At 43.4% G+C, this 22,638-nt stretch overlaps 1 protein-coding gene across 1 annotated transcript in view; it reads left to right on the plus strand.

The window, feature by feature from the left end:
• The window catches only part of sema5a (sema domain, seven thrombospondin repeats (type 1 and type 1-like), transmembrane domain (TM) and short cytoplasmic domain, (semaphorin) 5A), a 108,683-nt gene that overhangs the window by 57,437 nt on the left and 28,608 nt on the right, over window positions 1-22,638 (plus strand). The window contains exons 8-15 of the mRNA XM_079181799.1: window positions 79-364; window positions 1,717-1,852; window positions 6,607-6,811; window positions 10,015-10,222; window positions 11,870-11,987; window positions 14,881-15,062; window positions 15,912-16,055; window positions 19,609-19,756. Coding sequence (XP_079037925.1) covers window positions 79-364; window positions 1,717-1,852; window positions 6,607-6,811; window positions 10,015-10,222; window positions 11,870-11,987; window positions 14,881-15,062; window positions 15,912-16,055; window positions 19,609-19,756 — 1,427 coding nt within the window. The remainder of the gene's footprint in view (window positions 1-78; window positions 365-1,716; window positions 1,853-6,606; window positions 6,812-10,014; window positions 10,223-11,869; window positions 11,988-14,880; window positions 15,063-15,911; window positions 16,056-19,608; window positions 19,757-22,638) is intronic.

Consider the following 22,638-nt stretch of genomic DNA (forward strand, 5'->3'; position numbering starts at 1 on the left):
CACTGCATCTTTCCTTCAAAGCTCGCTTCATTTTCTCCCACTCATTTTTCTCGTATCTTGCCACCTCTCCTTCAACAGAACCGAACTTCGTCTCCTCCTACGATATCGGCAACTTCACCTACTTCTTCTTCCGGGAAAACGCAGTGGAGCATGACTGTGGCCGAACGGTGTTTTCCCGCGCGGGTCGTGTTTGCAAGAACGACATCGGTGGCCGCTTCCTCCTGGAGGACACGTGGACCACCTTCATGAAGGCCAGGTTGAACTGCTCCCGACCGGGCGAAATACCCTTCAACTACAACGAGTTGCAGGGAACGTTTTACCTGCCTGAGCTGGAGCTGCTCTACGGTATTTTCACGACCAACGTGTGAGTAATTTGCATACAATAACAGAAATCCAGCTTTTCAATCAGTTTAGGTCAATTATCAACTGTTAGATGCTAACTTTCAATCTATTTTCCACAGTCACCCCAGTTCCACTGGTATATTTGATATCTGTATTGTTTGCGTTGTACAGAATGAACCAAAGTGAGATCCAGCTCGCAGCATCATGATAACAGATGAAAAAAAACGCCAATTTATATCATCTTATTTTTCCCTCATTTGTTCTTTTTAATGCATCCGCGGAATAGCTTCATGTATAATTCACAGTGTTTTTGGCATCACATTGTCAGTTTTGTAAACACACACTTTGACTGCATTAGCTTGGCATGTGACCTTTTTGTGGCATGCTCACTGAGCATATCAAATTGAGTGATATGACAGTAAAGTTTACATGGCCAAGTGCATCTTAAATTGACTTTCCAGTCGAAATATCCACCTATAAACACTCAAACCAGTTGCAAGGATCGATCATTGCAGTACCATCTGACATTTAAATCCCATGAAAAAAGCTTATCGTCACTTATTAGAGCGTACACTGTATCGTGCACATGGGGGATGTAAGAGATGGCATGCATCCATGGATGAAAAGTATTATTTTCTATTTTCGCAAACATTCTTTCCTCTTGTTGTCTCCCCATCTTTATTAATTTATTTTCTACTTTCCCATACTCACACACACACACACACACGCACTCACACGCACTCACACGCACGGACCATTATTACTGTAAAAGCTGAGTAATCTATTCTTTATGGTCAAAGCCGTCACATTGCTGAAAGAGAAGTCTTTTGAAGGGTATTGGAAACATTTCCCCCTGCAGGCACAGAGTCTAATGAACAGCCGCATAGGATTATAATTCACATCGCCCAAGTCTCTCAGTTTAAGTTGAGAGTTAATACTCTCATTCTTTACTCTCTCTTCGGAGAGCAGAGACTGGTACTTGTTGAAACTGACAGCTTAAAAAGTCAAAGCTGTATTTCAGGCCCGAGATCTGTACAGTTAATCAGACAGGCTGAACAGCTTAATTGTGTCCTGTGGCTGGATTTATAATCCAATAATGACGATCACTTACGCCAGCGTCTGCGTCTATCTGTCCGGTGTTTGATTTGTATTGTTGGCTAAGAGCAATACAAACACACAGAGGTCAGATTCACAAATGCTGCACCAACAACATCTGTACAGCGCTTTCTACTTTGTGCTATGGTGTCCTTTTTAAAATGCCTTTAATCCAATACTTTCCTCTGTTTCTCCCTCACTCATCCATCATTCCCTCTATCCTCTCACCCCCTTTGTTGGGTCTCTCTTCCCCTTTTTTTTTCTGTTGCTGACATTCAGAAACAGCATTGCTGCATCTGCGGTGTGTGCCTTCAATCTCAGTGCCATATCACAGGTTTTCAACGGGCCCTTCAAGTACCAGGAGAACTCGCGGTCAGCGTGGCTGCCCTACCCCAACCCCAACCCGGACTTTCAGGTAACAAAGCTATACAGAGGAGGAGGAGTTTGTTATTTGTTTGAACAGCAGAGAGACTACACAATTTATTTGTATGAATAAAAGATATTTCCGTCTGGACCGACATTTTTGGATACACCAACGGCCCGACATTGGCAACACAACAGTTGCGCCGCCAGCATGGCGAAGGCAGTTTATGAAGTGTGAGTTAAAGTTCAAAGCTGATCTTTAACCGATCATTTGTTCATGCTTGAGGTGATTTAGACCCAACACACTGCTAAACAAGCCAAAACAGTATGTGTGGCTGGGTGCATTGCCTAAGGAAATGTATGCAATGCGGTGTGTATGTGTGTTCTCCCTGATGAGCCCGCCTCAGATCTCCAGAAAGCTCTTGACTCTCATTAATTTCCTCTCTCATTGAATCATCTCTCTCTCTATTTATGGACAGACACATTACGACCGCTCGTTTAATAATCCAGTGGTTTTTACAATGGCACAATCATTCCTTTAAGGTGTTTCATAGCCTCGTTTTGTGAACTGTAGTCCCATTCTATAAATACACTGTCCTTGTTTTGCACAAGTGGCACTTCATGTTTATAACCCGTCCAGAAACTCGGAGGGGCAACCAAGCAGTGCCAGGGCGCCTTATCCCTGATTTTAGGCGCTGCTGTATACCGATGATACAGAGGGAATGTTTTATTAGCCGAAGAGCCTCTCAGTTGCAGCGGGTTCAGCAGATAGTGAGGGAGCTAATCCACGCAGCTCTCCGTGAGGGATTGAATTCCCTCTGAGGTCTGGCTGCCAATGTGTGACACACGCCTCACTTCCACACGTTTCCCATCACAGGCCCTCGATCATGTTTCCGTCAAGCCAGCAGCCGTATGAGCGTTCGCGACGGCTGCTATCGAGAAGTCACACACACACATTATCTATAATGACACACTCGTGCAGAAAAAAGCCGACGAAATGTCCGTGGAGAAAAAAAGTGCTAGCTGTGGCAGTTTACTAAAAAAAAAGGTACATACCCATCTGTAACTCACAATATGTCTCACCACCGTCATGCGTTCATATATCTACACCTCTGAAATTCACTTACCGTCAAGAAAACCAATTTCTTCTATCTGTTGATATATTTTTCCTGCTCAGAATACTGTAGTACATCACCAAGATGTTTCTATATACCATAGGCTTTTATGAGGCTGTTTTCCTCAAGGATAAACCGGGATCAGTTCTTCCGCTCCATCCGCATCTCTCCATTTAAGCTCGGGCACAATAGCTGCTCCTCACCGCTGGACCGATGCACACTTTATCTAGGTTTCAGTGACATCTTCATCAAGCATTTGTCAATGTTGGAGGATTAGATTTACGAGCGCAGGATTTATGGCCTGGCACCATTTCTTTTCCCAGCTCTTTGTACGCGCGCCCACACACACACACGCACACGCACACACACACACACCTACAGTCATGCAACATACACCTCGAGACCAGCACCTATAAAAGCCACCAGCCAAATACATATGTATTGTACACAAATACGCCCACAAAAATAGAGGGTTGTTGATTGCTGCCAAATAGGGATAATTATCACCGTGAACTCATCACTCAACACGCACGCAGACACAGACACTGCTCATTGATTGAGAGCTTAATTCCCCATCTGTCTGCAGAGAAAATCCCCCCATTTATTTGCGGATTGATCCCGCTGGGTTTATTCAGCCTACGAGTCGTGTTCGTCGGGCGTTTGGAGCTAATACTGTCTCTGTGTTGTATAGGTTTTCTGTCACACTGCAATTGCTTACTGTACAAACACATTCATTGTCGAGCTCCATGTGCAGAAAAATATGGAAAATGCAACACCTTTTAGGTGGATGTCAAATCAGTGTTGATGGTAAATGTAGTCAATTGAAGCAATACATTATTCAGGGTGTGCTATATTGACAGGGTAAGCTGATTTCTCCTGCTTGCGGTACCAGGATGCATTGCGCGCAAGCTTCTGTTCGACGTCGCCTCTACGCGCGCGATGAGCTGCGTAAACTTTAAACTCTACGCTAAACTGAAACTCTTCTCTGCTCCGATCGCTCTCTCTTGTCTGCTCACACCGCATCACTCTCTCTCTCTCTCGCTTCACCACACACACACACACACACACACACACACACTACAGTTCTGGCTCCGCTCTTGTCCAAATGAGCTACGTTACTCTAACAACAACCAGTCGGTGTTTGCTCTCTGTGGCAGAGGTTCTGGCGGGTCTCTGCCAGCCATTAAATCCAACGCTGCAGCGTCGGCCTCTCTACGCTGCAGTTCTTTGTACTTATACTCTGACTTCAATAAATGCGGCTGATTATCCAAGTCAGGCAAAACACTGTAAAATGTATCCTCGTCCATAACACCCTCTGCACTTATATTGAAACGAACAAGGTAGTTCTGTTTTAGAGCGGCGTGGAGCACGCCCCTTGGCTACCCTGAGATATCCGAGCTGAAATAGCAGCCTGTAATTCTTACTTAGCACCCAGCTACGCTACTGTCACGTCATACACCTACGCTGGATGCAGGAACAGAACAACAGATTTTTGCAGCCGCAAACTCAGCTTTCAGGGTTAATACGGCACACACTGAGGAATTTATTGATTAAATAAACTACTTTTACCGTCAACACTAAAATGCACATAAAAGGTGCCAAATGTCCCCATTAAGTTAGAATCGAAGCCAAACGCTGTTTGACAATGTCGTTGTATTAGATATTTTAACTAAAGCAAACAAGAGGTGTCAGTTTTCGGTGCTTTCTTTCAGCTTAACATAAGATAATTTGGAGCCAAAACTGATGAACTTTTATAACCAGATCGAGGGTGATGGAATATTTAATGACCGAGGGAGGATTTTCAACAAAAGCCCATTTGGCAAAAACATGCTGTAATACAACCATATTTTTCAGAGGCACTTATCATCCTGGCAGAGCACAGTGCGCTGACAATGATCACGACAGCTGAGTGTCAGATGGGCCCTCAACCAAATGATGGTTCTGTCCCTCACCTTGACTGTATCGAGGAAATCACCACATCCGTCTCTCTGTACATTCACATATGTCATAGACCCTCACTGGTCACATGCAAGGACAAACCACAGAAAGAAACCTTAGACATATGTTATTATATAGCCCTCAACACACACACACATACTACACATAGAGAAAGAGGCACACAAGCAGCACATACACACGGTGTTGCATTTCCCTGTCCTTCAGGGTTTTAATTTCCCAACTCCTGATGTGTCGGGGGCGCTGATCCGTTGCCTATCCCGGGAAAGCCCACCGTGATTCTCATCCGTCAGCCCACGAAAGGCCAGGGATTGATTTGTATAAAGTGTCCATAGTGTTGCTACCGTGGCTAGTCAGCAGGAACTAATCGCCACCCAAGGTCCAGTCTCAGCTTAGTACAACGAGGCTGCGTACGGTTAGCCTGGAGCAAATTCGTGCCGTGCATCTGCAACTCTATGTTCAAAACAAAAACCGTACCAGTCATTTGGGTCAGCGTAATTGTAGAGCGTGGCTTATTTTTGTTTTCTCTTCTCTGTATCGTGGAGTAGGCCCTATTCTTTGAGGATTGAGCCTTAATCCACAATCCTCCTGACCCCAGCCAGGGACCTGTTTCCCTGAGAAGGACATGCATGGTTAGCTTAACTGATCCAGCTCTGCCTCAGCTGGACTGGCTTTGTGCCTTGTGTTAGTCCCTTTCTGCCTTTTTGGGGGAAAAAAGGCACTAGATTCCCACCCTTAAAAGCATGAATATTGTCACTGGACAGCAACAACGTGCTTCAAAATGTACACTCTATATATCTTGCAGTTAGATTTTATTATCATAATTGCACTCCATAGGTCATGATAATACATTACGCTTCTAATGGCAGCATATGCTGTATAATGAGCAATATGACAAAATGCCAAAGATCCCTTCATATTAACTTTCCTAGAAGAAAGGAAAAACACCTAAAAATGTTAACACATTATATTGTTAAAACACATTTATAAACCTGCAGTATCACACAAATTGAAGATCTATATTGGACTGTGTAATATTTCCCTCTTTTAACTCCCATTTGGAGAGAGTTCATTTTATTGAGCTCGTTTTCATATATAAAGTCGGGGAAATGTCTAACATATTAGATATTTCACATTATAACAGAGTGCTGCGGCACTGACTCTGCTTCAGTTGAAAAACTCTACTGGGACACAGAACAAGAACTTACAGTCAACAGTACCTGATAAAACCAAATTAATTTGTAACGATGAAATCTCTCTATTTATATGAGATACTTGTGTTTTCTTCTTCCTCTGTTACTGGACTCTGGCTCTGGAGATAATAAAACATTTTTAAGATATCACCTTATTTTTGGGGTAAAAAAGAGCAATCAGAGACATTACTTTTGGTGCCAACAAAACTCACCAGCAATATATATGCATATGAGGAAAAATCTAATAAAAGAGCTAACTACCTGCTCAGTCAAACATTCATTCAGTCGTCTTCCATCAGCCGTAGTGTATTGACTACAAAGCCTCGAGGTCGTGAGGATAGCAAACCATCACAACGAGGCTGCAATCGACTTTAAAGCCTTGTTCATTTAATCATTCAATCCCTCTCTTTTCTCATCTCTGGTGGTACTTCTGGACAGAAAAAATGAACCATATTAACGTGGCTTTTCATCCCAAAGAGCTTGGAGCTTGTATTAATGTAGGCAGTCCATCATTTCCTGCTCTGTCTTCCCCACCTCCACAGTGCGGCACCATTGACTCTGGCTCCTACGTGAACCTGACTGAAAGAAACCTGCAGGACGCTCAGAAGTTTTTGCTGATGCATGAGGTGGCCCAACCCGTGGTTCCCGTGCCCTACTTCATGGAGGACAACGTGCGCTTCACTCATGTTGCGGTGGATGTGGTGCAGGGGAAAGACATGCTTTTTCACATCATATACTTGGCTACGGGTGAGTTCTTCTTAATATGTGTATGCATTCTGTTTGACTTTAAAGAGCTTGAGACAGTATTTGTGTCTTTATTCTGTACACATTATTTTCTCTTTTTTTATTCATTGGCATATATTTGTTGGGTGCTTGCATGTGCCATCTGAGATTTTCTGTCTTCTTAATGATCCTAAAAACGTATATCAATCCCCTCCTTAATATTCACGATGGGGTCCTACATAACCACATCATTTCTCTATTTGGTTATCTCACAAATAAGATTTCTGTATTTATTTCAAAGGTTTGATATGGAGGGGGGGTCGGGGGGCTGATGTCATATACTTCAGGGCACCAATCAAGATTGGTGGATGTGAGTGGAGCAGTGAGAGTTTCTGCTCCTCGCTCACGGAGTTGTTCATACCCACCTATCCCCCGTTGAAAGCCGCTCCAGGCCGCTCCGCTCGATAACGCTCCGCGCTCAACTCCGATTTCACCCCGCTCCACTCAAATTGCTCACCGCTCGCTTCTCAGCTTCCTTTTGAAATGACTTTGTGAACTCCATTGTCGAGGTTGCAACAGACGATTTCTCTCCGAAAATAGTGTGGGTGCGCCATACACAGATGCGTTCTGGGTCGGGCTCGGGCACGCTTCGGGCTCATGGTGTGAGCGGTAGGTACCGGAGCGGGACAGAGAGGTTGTGTAACGGTTGTGTTCCCTGCTTGTTCGCGCTCCGCTCACTCTGATCAGGATTCAAACCTACACAATCTTGGAGCAGCAAATTAGCATAGATTAGCATTTCAGGAGAGTTAAACTCTTAATAAGTAATATCTAACACAGCTTTGTGAATTGAAGCCTGAATTCTTACTTATATTGTCATGAATATTTATTGTTTTTTATAGAATACTTTTTTTTAAATCTAAAATACGTTTTCTGGGGCTTTAAGCCGTTTGAAGTTCAGGCATTGGAAATAAAAAAAACCTGTAAGAATAATGAAACCAATAGATCTGTACTTCTGAGGAGGCTTCAAAGCTTTGTCTTCTGACCCAAGTTTGATCACTTATTCCTTCCATATGTCCTTCATATGCACTGACAGAACACGTTCATGTCACATCGCATATCACTCCCATGCAATCCCTCAGTAAGATATCGAAACAGCCAACAGCCACGTGACAAAGGAAAACAGACGGGTAATTAATTCACACACGTAGAGCTCTCACTTTACCCTCACTCGTTTTCCCTGTGTGAACTGCATGGCATCGCCTGCTTATCAGAAGACTGTTTGATCACGCCGGTGTGACAATATGTGATGTTAGACTTGGCAAAGTGCTAAAAACAGTATCAGCTAGACACCAGATACACACCCGCGTTTAGTGTCTGTGCTGTATTATGATATAACACACAATATGGATTATATTCTGGTGTACTGAACCGAATTTGAACGTAGCGACCCCGTTCACTGTGCTAATATACCATAGCCCCCCGGGGGAAATGTCAACATGATCTTCCTGTTGTTAGTCAGTGTTATTTTAGGATATCACACATGCAAGCACACACTCTTACACACACACACACACACACACGCACACATACACAACCTGTTCCAGATCACTGGCTCTATGCTTGGCATCTCCCTCAAAAACGCCCCTCTCATTGTTTGCATGGTGCTGTGATCAATGTAGCGTCGGCCCAGAGCTGCCCACACTGCAAGTTCCCCAGACACTAACCAGACGCTAATGAAAACATCTGAAACCCTGCCAAGGCCATTGGGTAGCGCACATACTGTACCTAATCACATGCTATTATTAACGCTTAAAAGCACCCTGCTCATTGGGGCCATTGTGGGAAACCTAATAGCTCCAACTGTGGGTCCAAAGATGTCAAGGTGTAGGGTTATTTTATTCAAACATGTGGCTTGCAGCAAATTTACCCTTCCTCGTTATTCAGCCCTCATTAGTAATTTCAGCCCTGCGGCAACATTTTCTCTTGCAGTGAACAGATTTCAATTAAATCCAAAAGATTTCCTTGAAGTTCCTGGTTTCTAACCAATTGTGAAACTCTACGTTGGTGAAGGTACCTGCCTTGGGAGGAAAAAATAATTATTATTTACTCATTAGGTATCACTCATTAAAAAAAGTAATTACGTCAACACGTGAAGGATTCGAAAGAGAGACATTATAAGATAAGAAGAGCCATATTTTGTTGCAGAAGCACAAAGACAGAAAGGTACAAATTAATAGAGAAAAATGTATAGAATAAATGTTGTATATACAGTATAATTGTATGTAAGTATTTAGTGAGCATCAACATAGCTTATCCTTAGCCACAGAGCTCTTCAGAAGTCCCGTCCTCACAGTGAAGCTTCAGGGCTCTCACACTGTCCAACTGTGAACAAAACCAGGTGATTTCCTGAATGTGGCTTACCGGCAGCTAACATTATCAGGTTAGCTAAGAAGCTAGCACCCCCGGACCGGAGACCAAACTGATATCCACCCTCCATTAAATTAGCAAACAGGTCAAATCTAACAGGTAATCTCATTACTTTGACGCGTCACTAAGTAATGTGTTCCCGTCCTACGCTGCCGAGGGCAATACTTCACTTTTACATTCCTGACTTTGAAACGACGTATTAGCATTATTTTCTTGGCATTACTGTGCACCTAATTACTTTTTCTTCACCCAGCGAATTGCATATATGAGAGATTATGTTGGTTTTTGCTCTCCCACAAGAAATTCCCCTCGAACTTCGTCTCACGGGGCCTACCTTACATAAAATAAGGGTCAGGACGCATTCGCAATGGCATGGCTTTCCACACTTTTCTCTCTCTGAACTACAAGGTGGTTTCTTCCCCTGGAATATCCCTTCAAAGAAAAGATCATATATTCATGTGCCATACATTACCAGTTCCCTGGTTGCTTATACAGCACTGCATTTTGACGGCATAACCAAGCTTGACAAGCCAGCCACCACCAGTCTTTTTGACGGTCTTATTTCAGAACCTCTCTGTTAGGATGATTGTTGTGTGGGTCACACTGGGTTCACATTGGCTTGTGTGCAGTTTTGCTCATCCGAGATACATTTTCTGTTGTTTTTCTCATATCAAACTCTCTGCTCTTGTTACCCTGCCTCTCCTTCTCTCTCTACTACTTTACCTTTTCTCGAGCAGATCAACGACCGCCTTCCTCTTTGTGACCAGATTCTCTCTCTTCCCCCCCTCTTTCTCTTCCAGATTACGGTACTATCAGGAAAGTGCTTTCCCCTCTCAATCAGTCCACGGGAAGCTGCCTGTTGGAGGAGATCGAGTTGTTCCCGCCCAGGAAGAGACAGCCGATCCGAAGCCTGCTGATCCTGCACAGCCGCAGTGAGCTCTATGTGGGTGTAAGAGACCAGGTCATCAAGATCCCGCTTAAGAGATGCAGCTACCACAAGAGCAGAGAGTGAGTACATGCACAAACCAGCAGCGTTAATCTCAATGGAAACTGTCAAAAATGTGCAAATTTGTACACAACAAAGTTTTAAAGCTCCCCTTTTTTCCATGAGATGCTCTTTATCTTAGAGGGCCAGGCCTGTGTGTTGGTCGGGGGCCTTTGCTGATATTTAAAACCCTGTAAATCAGCTTTTGTCTGAGCCACTGGAGGTGCCCACGGCTGCCCTCCATCCATCTGTCTCACTGTCTTTCCCTCGCCGTCGTCGAACCGTGCGTTTTCTGCCTCGCGTACACAGTTCTCTTGCCGCTGTGTGTGTGTGTTTAGCAGATATATTGACTTTCTGTCTGTCTGCAAGACGCTCTGTCAAGGCATAAATATCAGCGAACAAAAACCCGAGACAGAGGCTGGGGTGTCGAGACTCACCACGAGATTGGGATCCCATCCATCATCGCACGCAGAAAAGGAATCACACCTGCATTCCTTATCTCTCGCACAATGAGCTGTTATTGGAATGCACAGAAGAGTTAGGCTTCATATTACAGCTGTGGCACTTCATTACCCTTTTTCCTTTTTTTTAAAGAGAGTCCGAAAACAAAGAAAGCGGACAAAATAAATTAAACCATGCACACAGACTGGCAGCTACAATACTGGGGGAGTTACTCGCTTCATCACTGATAGGTCTTTGAGGTTTACCTGCTTGTGTGCGCTGTGTGCGCTGTGTGTGCTTTGTGGCTCACTGAAGGGTGGTGTGCAATCTGCAAGGCCCGTAAGGCCCCCTGAAAGACAAGTATTATCTTGTTCTTTCTCCCTTTCATTTTTTGCTGCTGTCGTCACCCCTGATATCCTTGTCGGTGAAGATACATAATGTTCTGCTTTTACGTTAGTCACCCAGACGCTATGTCAGCCACCTTGTGTGTTCAGTAGAGTGTGTGCCGGCAAGCCGTTTGCCTTTCTGCATTTTTACAAGGATGGATGCATATGATCTTGTGCCCTTGCACTCGTGTTTGTGCCTGTGCTCAGCTCATTGTTATGAAACCCACAGACAACTTTAGTTACATATCACTAGGGGCATGTCGGGCTCCGTCGATGCTTGTGGCTCAGAGATATGTCATTGTGCCGTCACCGCAGACTCGTATTTGCATGAAAAGAGTAACATCGGGCTTTTTATTGCACTCCGTAAACCACCCGAAGCAGATGCGGCAACGACAGAACCCGCTGTCTTTGCTACGGTATCCTCACAGTGAATCTTTGTTGAGCTGATAAGGCATTTGAGTCAGAAATGTATGTGTGTGTGTATGCGGGCTCAAAACCATAATCCTGGTGCTTGGCTGCAGATTACCTGAGAAATCAGTCAGCACATTGTGTTAAGACATGATTTTAGGACGCTGATCCAATGTGAGCATTGTAGAGAATTGCAAGACGCTTATTACAATTTTTCTCCTGCCTTGCTTATCTCTCTCCTCTTCTCTGTCACTTGAGGTCTTCTCTCCTCCCTCTCTTTTATGTTAATTTGCTTTGTGCTCACCCTCTTTTTCTACACCTCTTCTCTCTTTTGCCACTCTCTTCACGGTGTCCTGTCACAGTACAGAGCTATCTGTTTTCACATGACTGGTTAATAAAAAGCCCATTAAAAGTTGAACTTTACTGTCCTTCCAGAGCCTGCGTCGGAGCCAGGGACCCATACTGTGGTTGGGACCTGTTGTTGAAGAAATGCACCACGCTGGAGGAAAGTGTCAGGATGAGCCAATGGGAGCAGAGCATCACGAAATGCCCTGTGAGTGTCCCTGAGCTGCTGCCTGACCTGTACATACCTCATTGTAGTTCACTTTGCTGTCTCTACTTTGAAACTTTAAAGTCGGTAGAATACTCAATTATCCTTACTCTGCCTTCATGGTCGCTCTCGCCTCCACATGAATTTCACACTCGCATTCGTCGTTGTTCCTCTACTTTGAAAGCTGCAGCCTGCTCTGTATTCCTTCCATACGCTCACTTAGAAGCAACAACCCCTAAAACCAGCCTGAGAAACATATCTTCGCTAAAGAAAGGTATCTTGGAACAGAACAACTTGACTTTAAGGGAGCGACGTGTACCCCGGGAGTGATCCAGAGCACTGCCTCAATCATTCACCACTGACTGCGTGTTCATTAGCGAAACAGCTCTTCCTTTTATTTTAACATGCACCAAATGTTGGAGCAGTATAAGGGGGCCGGCAGCTCTGCTCCTTTTCCGACATTTTCAAGCCAGTCACAGCGGAGAGTGCTGTGTGCCTAAATGCCCTTTTATGTGGCTTCATGTTCAGAAGAATATTTGGCAGTCAAGCCACTGAGCAGCACCCAGTGGCATCTGTCAGCAGAGCCCTGGCAGAAACACTGCATTCTCATATGCATTCAGATATATCAATGGACACACACAATTGCACATGCATATGCGCATAAGCAGATGCACATATTCTAATTTTGCAAAGTCACAACTGGTTGCAGCTCAAAACAAACGTCTTATGACAGAGGCTCCCTCAGCCAATCAGAGTATTTCTGTAGTCATTACTACATCAAACATAGTCATACTTTCATGGAAACTATTTCAATCTGAAACTGGTCAGCTTATAGTACACAATTTATAGTGATAGTTAAAGATTTCTGAAAATATGCTTATTCGCTCTCCCGCCAAAAGTTAGATGAGGCAGATACCGCTCTCATGTCTGTATGATGACTTGTGAAGCTGGAGCAAGGAGACAGTAGCTTAGCTTAGCATAAAGACTGGAAACAGGGGGGGAACACCTCTATCCAAAGATGAAGAAATCTGTGTATCAGCACTTATAAAGCTCATTTAATAGCAGCTTCCTGGCAAATGCTCTTCCCATAAAACATCATTCTTACAACCACAGTTGTAAATAGACCATATATTAAGCAATGCGTTAACTGAACTCTAGAGGTGCTGGTAGATGTTTCTTTATGGTAAGCTAACTGTCGCTAAACTATTACTTTAATAAATGCAGGCTTTGATTAAAGATAATGTCAATGTTTCCAGCAGCAGTGTAGCCACCAATCCTTTAGTTTTGATGTATTTTCATGTGGCCACATACCACTACCCACACTAGTAATGGAATATGTATTTACCCACTTAAACCTTGGTCTAAGCAGATCCGATCCATTTAGAGTGAGCATGAATTAACTTTGGCGGTAATCGCTTTGTATTCTGACAGAGATAAATGGCTTTACAATAGGGCTTGTGAAGCCGGACCAGAATGGGAAAAATTGTCTGCTTGCAACATTTCGATGCCAAGACGTGAAAACTGAAAAAACAAGAAGTTTTCTTTCATCACAGTTAGTGTTTCACTCCCTATGAGTCCGTTAACAGTTTTGAAAACGGCTAAACTGGCTGAATGTCTCCTCTGTTGCTTTCTCCTGCAAAGTGGAAGTGTTGAGCTGGAGGCCAGTCAAGGTTTCTCTCACACACACACATTGTGTAGGCAGAGACAGGAGATATGCTTTATCAACTTATTCACAAACGCCACCTGGCATCACAGATTCACGTCTATATGGAAACAAGCAGAAATTTGTTTCTCTAATTAGTTTTCGGTAAGGTACAAGTCTTAGTCGCTTTTTCTGTATGTTTCCACTCAAATGGTTTGTTCAAGGAACCCGCTAGAAGTAATTTTAACCAAGCCCCACTCTAAAAAACATTATGTTATAGCATTATTTAGAATGAGAAAGAGACAACTGTTATAATTTCAGCCTGGGAAAAATAAATTACTTTTACTCTTGCAAGCTGCATAAAACATGAGTGCTTTTCGTCATCCTTCAGAATTGATCTGTCATCCTGTGTCGGGCATCCTTTAATTTCTGTTTTCCCATTTTGATGAAATGTTCTTTTCACACCAGTAAAAATACTTATCTATATGTTTAATTAATTCATTGTTGGATGTCTGTTTCTAGTTGTTTGCTTTCTAGGCAGCCCATTGATGCAAATGTTGTCTGTGTTAGCCAAGCATCCCCCATTTAGCCACACGGCAGAGTACAATTACCAAAAAGAGCGTAGGGCAGACGTCATTTCTGCTTCTGCCAAAGCAGTTGATGATCACGCTCTCTTTTCTCCCCGTACGAAATTGTTCTTTGCATTTGTAAATCACCCTGAAATGTAGCAGCGACATGGCTCATATCATCTGCAGCTCTGAATCTCACACCGGTGCGTTTTTGTATTTAGCTCGTGTGCCCTGGACATCACTCGTAATTCATAGCTCCTGTAATATCTGAGCCTTCCTCTTTCATTCTGTTTTGCCCCAGATATCTATTTATGCTGCCACTTTTACTTTCTCATATTTCTTTCCTTTGAATCTGGCCATTCACAGCTTTCATTTGCCTTTCTGAATCTCTCTTTTGCTGTTTTGGAATATCATCGTATCCTGAGACAACTTTCGTATAGCTTCCTCGTGTTTTCAGCACATTTCGTCCGTATGACTGCACAATTTTAGATGTGCTGTAGTTGATGTCATGCAGTTATTTTTGCATCTATTTGAGGAAAATTGATTTCTGTTTGCATCCACACTAGCCGTGGGCTGCGTCTCCCAGAGCAATACATTCCTGAGAGTTTCAGTCTAATGCAATGACCAGTTTCCGAGAAAAGCCATTACTATCAACTGTTTTATTTGTGTCCCCCTTTCGTCGCAGATCCGTAATGTGACGGTCGATGGAGGCTTTGGCGCTTGGTCAGGCTGGTCCACATGTAGTCATAATGATGGAGGCAGCGCGGGGTCCTGCCTGTGTCGGACACGAGCCTGTGACAACCCCGCCCCTCAGTGTGGAGGCCAGCATTGCTATGGCATCAGTGTAGAGGTCGCAAACTGCTCCAGGTACGTCCTTTGGTGATACACATCTGTAAATCCGCCTTCTTTTTCACACTCTATGAATATCAATGTACGTATTTATATAACACAGAGGATGATTGCGAGCTAAGGGGATAGGTGTAGAAAATGTTAATTCATTAGCTGCATCCGCGCACCCACTCCATCTGAGTGGGTGCGCGGATACAAGAAGTTTGACTCCGTTTTTTTCGCATCTCTCTCAATGTACACAGAAGTAGAAATCACACTTAACAAGACAACAGAGCTTGACAAATAAAGGTAATGGGTAGACAGGACTACACACAGTAAGTTGTTCCATGTTGCAGTAATATAGCAGTTGATCGGATGTTGTTCCTCTCAGCTGACTTATTACTGATTTTAACACTTTCAGAGTTGAATTTACTGAGATGCTGCTGTGCGTCAAACACACCTTTGCATGAAAGACACGATGTGTTTGCTGTTGATGACAGAAGCACCTTAGGATCATCTTCATTATCAGGAATTTATCACTTTTTTAACAACCAATTAATCGTCGAGTCTTAATTTATTTCTGAAAGTAGTTACCAGAGGCCAAATTAAATACTTATATTATCTGACTAAATTTACAGTGTAACAGAAACAGAAAAATACATCTATATGAAAGCCGTAACACAGAATTCCTTTGTATATTTTCTTTATTTATCTCTTGAGCTGTTTATTGTTTTCTATGAGGTAACAAAGACTCATGGTTTGATCAATCCCTGAGATTCATGGAACTTAATAGTTGATATCTTGCTGTTTGTGTTCTTCCTGCTACCATCACCGCTCCATCAGTAGCTAAAGTAGCTTGGACTGATGTTGCTCTGTGTGTCTCTATAGAAACGGAGCGTGGACTCCCTGGACCTCCTGGTCTCCCTGCAGCACGAGCTGCGGCATCGGCTTCCAGGTCCGTCAACGCTCCTGCAGTAACCCGACCCCTCGCCACGGCGGACGAGTATGTGTGGGCCAGAACCGTGAGGAGAGGTATAACACACACATGCACACACACACACAGGTTTATACATTCATTCACACGTACTAATTAAAGCAAATAAATCCTGTACATGCGTGTTTGTATTTCTGTGCATGTTGTAAAAAAAAAGAAAGGTATTAGCCATCAGTTAGGAGGATTGTTTCCTTCTCAATTCTGTCCAACTTTGAGACAGCCAATTAAGGAATGAGTGCGATAGGCTTGGGCTTGGGTAATTATCTGGCTTTCACACACAGGCCTACAGAGTCTAGGTTTTGAAGCTTTGGAGGCTTTGCAGTAGAAATAATCGCATTTTTATAGATGTGTTTGTGTGGTTTCTAAGCAACCTTCTCGGCCTGAAAAAAAATCTCTTTTTCAAGGAGAAAGAACGTGAAGACGCACAAAGAGCTATACAAAGCAGGTATAGATATGCATATTCTTAAAGTTAAAGTTTTGTTCGTCTCACAGTTTCTTCTGGCATCTCAAACTTTATTTCATTGTTTGCCTGAATCAAATAGTGACTAAGGAAAGCTGTGACAGCTTCCATGGTGTTTTTAAAATGAGGCGACAGTGGCTATATTACATTTTTTCAATTCCATCTTAATAGAGACGTTCGTAATGAGCTGAGGCGTTCCACTTCTATATATACGACGCCTCTGCGTCACCAAGCAAGGCATCCTGCTGATGTTTTTCATCCAACTCCTGCAGTTAACCAGAGGTGCAAATAAATACAGTTCAGAGAGTACAGGAAAGCAAAAAAAGAAATTTTATTATTACCAAGTGTTGCCACGGCAACAGAAAAAGCATGATGGACGTGTAATTGGATATGGCCTTTAAGAATGAACCTTATATTACATCCTTTTTTTGCTCCTTTCTTTGCACTTTTTCATTTCTGACCTCCCACTTTTTCCTTTTCTATCTCAGTGATGCTCCTTGCGGAGCAGCCCTTTTCTCAAGGACTGCTCCGCCAGAGGCTCTGAGGAAAATAAATGGAGTAACCGGCACATCCCTGTTACTCACAAACCACACCAGAAAAACGCTGGCTGGCACTAAAGACCACGGGAAGCCAGAAGCAGGTTTTGCCACCCCCTCCCTTTCTTTCTCCGAGCTTTAATCTCCTTTGTTTCATCTCCCCTTCCTGCTCTCAGTACTTGCTCTGTTCAGCTCTTTAAAACACCGTAGGCCAGTTATGGGCCAGCTGTGAGGGCTGGACAGGGATCTTTGTGAGGGAGGAGTGAGAGGAGAGGAGTCTTTGTGTGTTTTAGTGTGTGTTTTAGTGTGTGTGTGTGTGTGTGTGTGTTTGTGTCAGTGAGAGGCAGAGGGATCAAGAAAATGTGTTAACAGATGAATTATGTTGTGTCAGTTTAATCTGCCTGAGGAATAGATAGTAGATGTGCTGGAAATGGTTTGTGTGTGTTCAATAGGAGCATATACCGGTGTATCAGGCGTGGATATCAACAGTGCTTGCAGAAAACGAGGAAATCTTCTCATGAAATGTTCAACCCGTGTAATGGTGTCCAAAAAACGTCCACCACATCTGTTGTTTATAGTTGCCCATGTGTGAAATAGCTCTTCTGTACAAGCTTTAATCCGCATGGCATGAAAACGGACTGGCACTTTATCAGCTTTTGCGTCCCGAACGATTCTTTTAATGCTGTGAAAGACTTTTATTTTATGGGGCACAGGCCCCCCCTTTCCGAGGTGTTAGGCGTCTCCAATAAGCCTCACCACTCACTTTGTTCTTCCCATGTCGCCTCGAGTACCCTGTTCGGATTATTGCGCAAGACTTATGTTCAAACATGCATGCATATGGTGTGAGCTCATAAGTACACATGTTTCCAAAAAAAATCATCAAACTAAACCTCTTCTCTCACCTCTTCTGTTTTTTTAGCCAACAGGCTTCCAATAAGTTTGGCCCTGATTGTTTGCAGCAGGCAGAGCCTTTAAAGATAAGGCAAATGTTCTGAAACCGCCCATGCACGGCAGCGCTATGGGCTTAAATCTGGCTGGTTAATAGCTGCATTTATGAACCGTCTGTTGGTATTTCCCTCAGCACACACGGACATCGTCCACACTGCTTACTCAGCCTACAGCGAGCAATTAGGAGCGTTTTAGTCCGATCAGCTGTGTTTTAGAGTTAAGGGAAAAGGGTGAGCTGGACCAAAGCTATGACTTGTCTGAAATGATTAAAGTCTGTATGATGATGATGATGATGATGATGATGATGATTTTGAAGCTGTAAAACTGCTTGATCACAGCAGTTTTTCATTGTGCTGTGGTGCAGTAGGGGTATTTCGGGTCTGCATACAAGCCTGTGTGCATGAATGCCTATGTGTGTGTGTGTGCGTGTGTGTGTGTGTGTGTGTGTGTGTTTGTGTGTCTTTCTCCTTCTCCCAGGCTTTTGCAAGATTGTAATCCCCACTCTTCCTGACTTCTCCACACTCCTCTTTCCCCACTGTATCATCCCACTACAAGCGTGCAGATTAGAAAAGTGGAGAAAGAACACACTGCTCTGAGGATCTTTACAACCAGAAGTATACAGAATGTAGCTTTTGATTTACCATGAACAATAGCAGAGGTATTTGGGAATAGTACAATAGAAATACCCAGCCTGAGCCTCTGGAGGAAGGATATCAAGCTAAAGCAAGCACAAGAAGACTTGGTTTTCCTCGAAATGCACCCGTGTGCCGAAACACAGCAAAATAGCAATAAAAGCAATTTTATAGTATGCGTTAAAGTTATCAAATATATTATATGGCTCTAATAAGGCTGGCAGTTGTCTGTCGTTATTGTATAATGAGGACTGAGTAATTAAGTATTTTAGACTTTGCTGTAATCCTGTCTTGTAAAAACCATGTAATTAGAGATGATACATACATCTTTGTGGCTTTTTTAGTAGACTGTATCATGAATTATGCAGAATGTAAATGCCCATTCTTGGAGATCTGAGACGGAATTTTATATGTCCTTTTATGCAACACTGGCCATTACACCGTGCACAGAAATATAGCACAGAGCCGTCTCTGGTGGCATGATTCAATCAGATGTTCTAGTTCTCGGTGCACCGTGTTCTCTCTACTCCATGGCCACATCAAAGCTCACATACTGGGTTGGTTTGAGTTTTTTTTCTTCTTTTTTTTAAGTGAAGTTTACATGCCTTTTCAAACATCCCTGCCTGTGCGATGAACTCTTTGTAGCTATTTTGATTCAATTCAGGGGCAAGGTTTCAAAAGTGTGGTGACGTCTCCAGTGCCCTTGACTTATAATTTTAGTGCCCTGTCGGATAAAGTAGCTTTTCCATTTTCCACCAGACCACTCAAATGACACAGTCATACAGTACATAAGCCAGTTTTATGTACCCAGTATAAGTTAAGCTCTGTTGTCAAAGCTTGCTCACGACCTCATATATCCTCTGTCATGTAAATCGGGTAACTACAATACACAATCCAGTCACTGAATATATGATGCACTAATCATTATTTTAACTTTCCAATGTATCAAAAGAGTCCCCGATTTATCTCATTGAACGGAGTTATGTGCTGATCCCACGTTCCTCTTGCTTCCCAGGTACTGTAATGAACACCTGCCCTGCCCACCGCATGTCTACTGGTCGGCCTGGACGGCATGGGAACGCTGCACCGTGCCCTGCGGCGGAGGCGTCCAGTCACGACGCAGAACCTGTGAGAACGGCAACGACTGTCCCGGGTGTGGCCAGGTATGTCACACAAAACACGCACCGTCTTTAAATCCGTCTTTGTCTCTGTCATTGTGTAGGAACTCAGACGAAACCATCTGATGCGAAACAGTCAGTGGTGATGAAACTGGAACATCTTACACGACCAAATCCCCTGGCTATATTTATACAGTGGCAGCAGCCATCAGATTTATTACCAAGGCATATTTAATACCACACAGGCAGTAATCACTCCACATATGAATAGGCTTATTTTCTGCCACAAAGCTTTCTCCAAAGCACGGATGATGCAAGGAAGTGGTGAAATATGAGTGTTCCCCTTGTTGACAGAATAATGTGAATTATGCTTGTGTTATTTCTGGTGCTATTTTCACACACGCACAAACACATTCCCTCATCCACAGTCCTGGTGACAACAAGCGGTAATGGCCATGATAGCTGTAGCTCCCCGTGTCCCTCTTGCAAATGGATTGAAGAATATGGGTCATGGGCTTGTGGCGGCATGGGATCGTTGAAGTGTGGGCTTTCTTTACCGTTTGGGTTTTAAAGAATTGGTTTTGGTTGGTTAAAGGAAAATGTCTGATCCTGGTTTAGAATTAAGATTAAAATCTGGATTGCGCTCATTCACTCTGTGAAATTAAAAGGATTTTTTTTAATCTGCAATACGCTAAACAAGCATTCAACAACCACATCACATTCAGACAAAAAAGGACATCCAGCAATCGCACCCTCAAGAGATTTGATAACCACCCATGACACATTAGTAGCTGCAGAAAACCCAAATGAAAAGACCGACTGTCATCGCAGACCCATAATCTTCACAGCGGCATCCTGGGAATGCAGTAGCGATTCTAGAGTAACTCAGTCCAGAAAAGGAAACCGATGACGAGCACGATGAAATCTCTGTGCCTCGTCACTGCTGTCACCAAAAGGGAAAGCCTGTCTTTGTCTGTCTGTAGTTGTGAGTATTTTCTGATGTGTGAAGATGAGCTCAGGCTCACTCAGCAGGAGATATTTGAAGTAGCTTTTTAGTGGTGTCCAGGGGAGAGGAGAGTTTCATACTGATTACAGACAAGTTACATTCACTTACTTTCACCTTTTTGTTTTGTTGTGTTACCTCATCGGCGCCCTGTCATCAGCCATTGCAAAAAAGACTTAATTGGGGCCACCTCACCACCGGAGTTGTAATTATGCAGATTTCAGAGACACTTTCTCTTTTTCAAGGAGGACTTTATTTGGACAGCTTGGCTAACTTGTATTATAGCTGCATATTTACTCAGATCAAAGAAACACTTTCTACCTTTCATTTACAACTCTGATAGGGGGCTTAAATGGCACAGCTGTCGATGTTTAACAATCGCTTCAATGCACTTTAAACCCCTAAGAAGTAAAAGCTCAAGTGTTCAAGACAGGAAACAGTTTTTGAAGCGGCAAGCACCTTTCCAATAAAGTTCGGATTTTTTTAATTTGCATTTAGCACTTGAAGATCAAGTAGGAGGGAATACAGTCTTTTGATTTCTTCAAGGACCGCCCCCCAAAAGAAGTGAAAAGTGTGATGGAGATTTTTTTTTTATGCGCCATCTGTCTGCGTTCTCTTCCCCCGGACAGATCCATGTTTAATTAAACAGAAGGAGACCACGCACACATAATCACTCACACACACACACACAGACCTACACATACATACACACAGGTTGCAGCTTCTGTCATCACAGCTACTTTTTTTAGACCGACCCCCTACTGAGACCTGAAAAGAGGAACACTGTGTTTTTCATGGACGTTGTAGCGCAAAGGTACGTGTGTGCATTAATGTTTAGCTGTCAGGATTGATATCGCCGCAGCAGCCACCTGTGATCAGCTCCTGGCGCTTGCCAGACATTAATCGACAGCGATGAGCTAACATCTGCTCGGTGTTTTACAAGGATGTCATGCAGAGACTTTGTAAGAAAACACAAACTTTTGTAACTTCTTTTTGAAAAGCTTCAAAGACGGACTGAAGTTGGTGATAACAATCTGGTCAACACTCCCAATATGTTGTAAGTGAATTGCTGAGAAAAAGAAAAAAAATCCATTCAGTTGTTACTTTTCTTTGTTTCTCTATTGATCCCTGAAGCAAAATCGTCTGTGCTTACACCCTCTCCACAGGGAGCTCTCAGTGCACAGTCACACTCAGAGTAGCTCAAGTGAAGCAAGTAGGGATTCAGGTCAAGGACACTTTCGTGTAAAGAAAAGTGTTTATACTCACTATGCAATGCTGAAATCCTAAAAACAAAATGTTGCTCCATGCATGATTAAAAGAGCAAGCTCTCTAGCTGCTTCATTTCCATGAAACCTGCCCGCAAGTTTGCCCTGCGTGTCATTGACTTAAGCCTCAGCAGTCTTATCATCGTGGAAGTATTTAGTCCTGAGGGTGCCTTATTTTGCTGATGCAAAAGGCCACCTGACTGCAACTTCATCAGTCTGAGCCCTCCTCCATGCAGCGCTGCGCCGTCTCTCTCGTTTCACTGTATCTGCACTACAGGTTTGTATCCCCATAGGAGCAAGCAAAATCTGGGCTGGAAATAAACAAGCAAGGCTCTGGTGGCCCAGCAGTGAAGTACTGTACCACGAGTGCTGTGCTTAACCCCATCTTCTCCTGAAAACTCAGCTAAAAAAAACAAAACAAAACAACTGCGGTCCGGGACCCAGACGCTGTTGTATCAGCCAATCAAATATGTGTATTCTGATAAACGTCCTGACTCAAGTGAGATTTACACACACGGGGGAGACGGGGAGAGAGACCGAGTAGTCGGAGAATAATAATAAGTGAGTCAGAAGTTATTTCACATGGCGTTCTCCAAAAAGAGAAAAGTGTACAGAGAGATCGGAGCCTTTAACCATGAATAGACAGACTCTTATATGTT

Source organism: Pholis gunnellus (assembly GCF_910591455.1).
Source record: "Pholis gunnellus genome assembly, chromosome: 20".
NCBI lineage: Eukaryota > Metazoa > Chordata > Actinopteri > Perciformes > Pholidae > Pholis > Pholis gunnellus.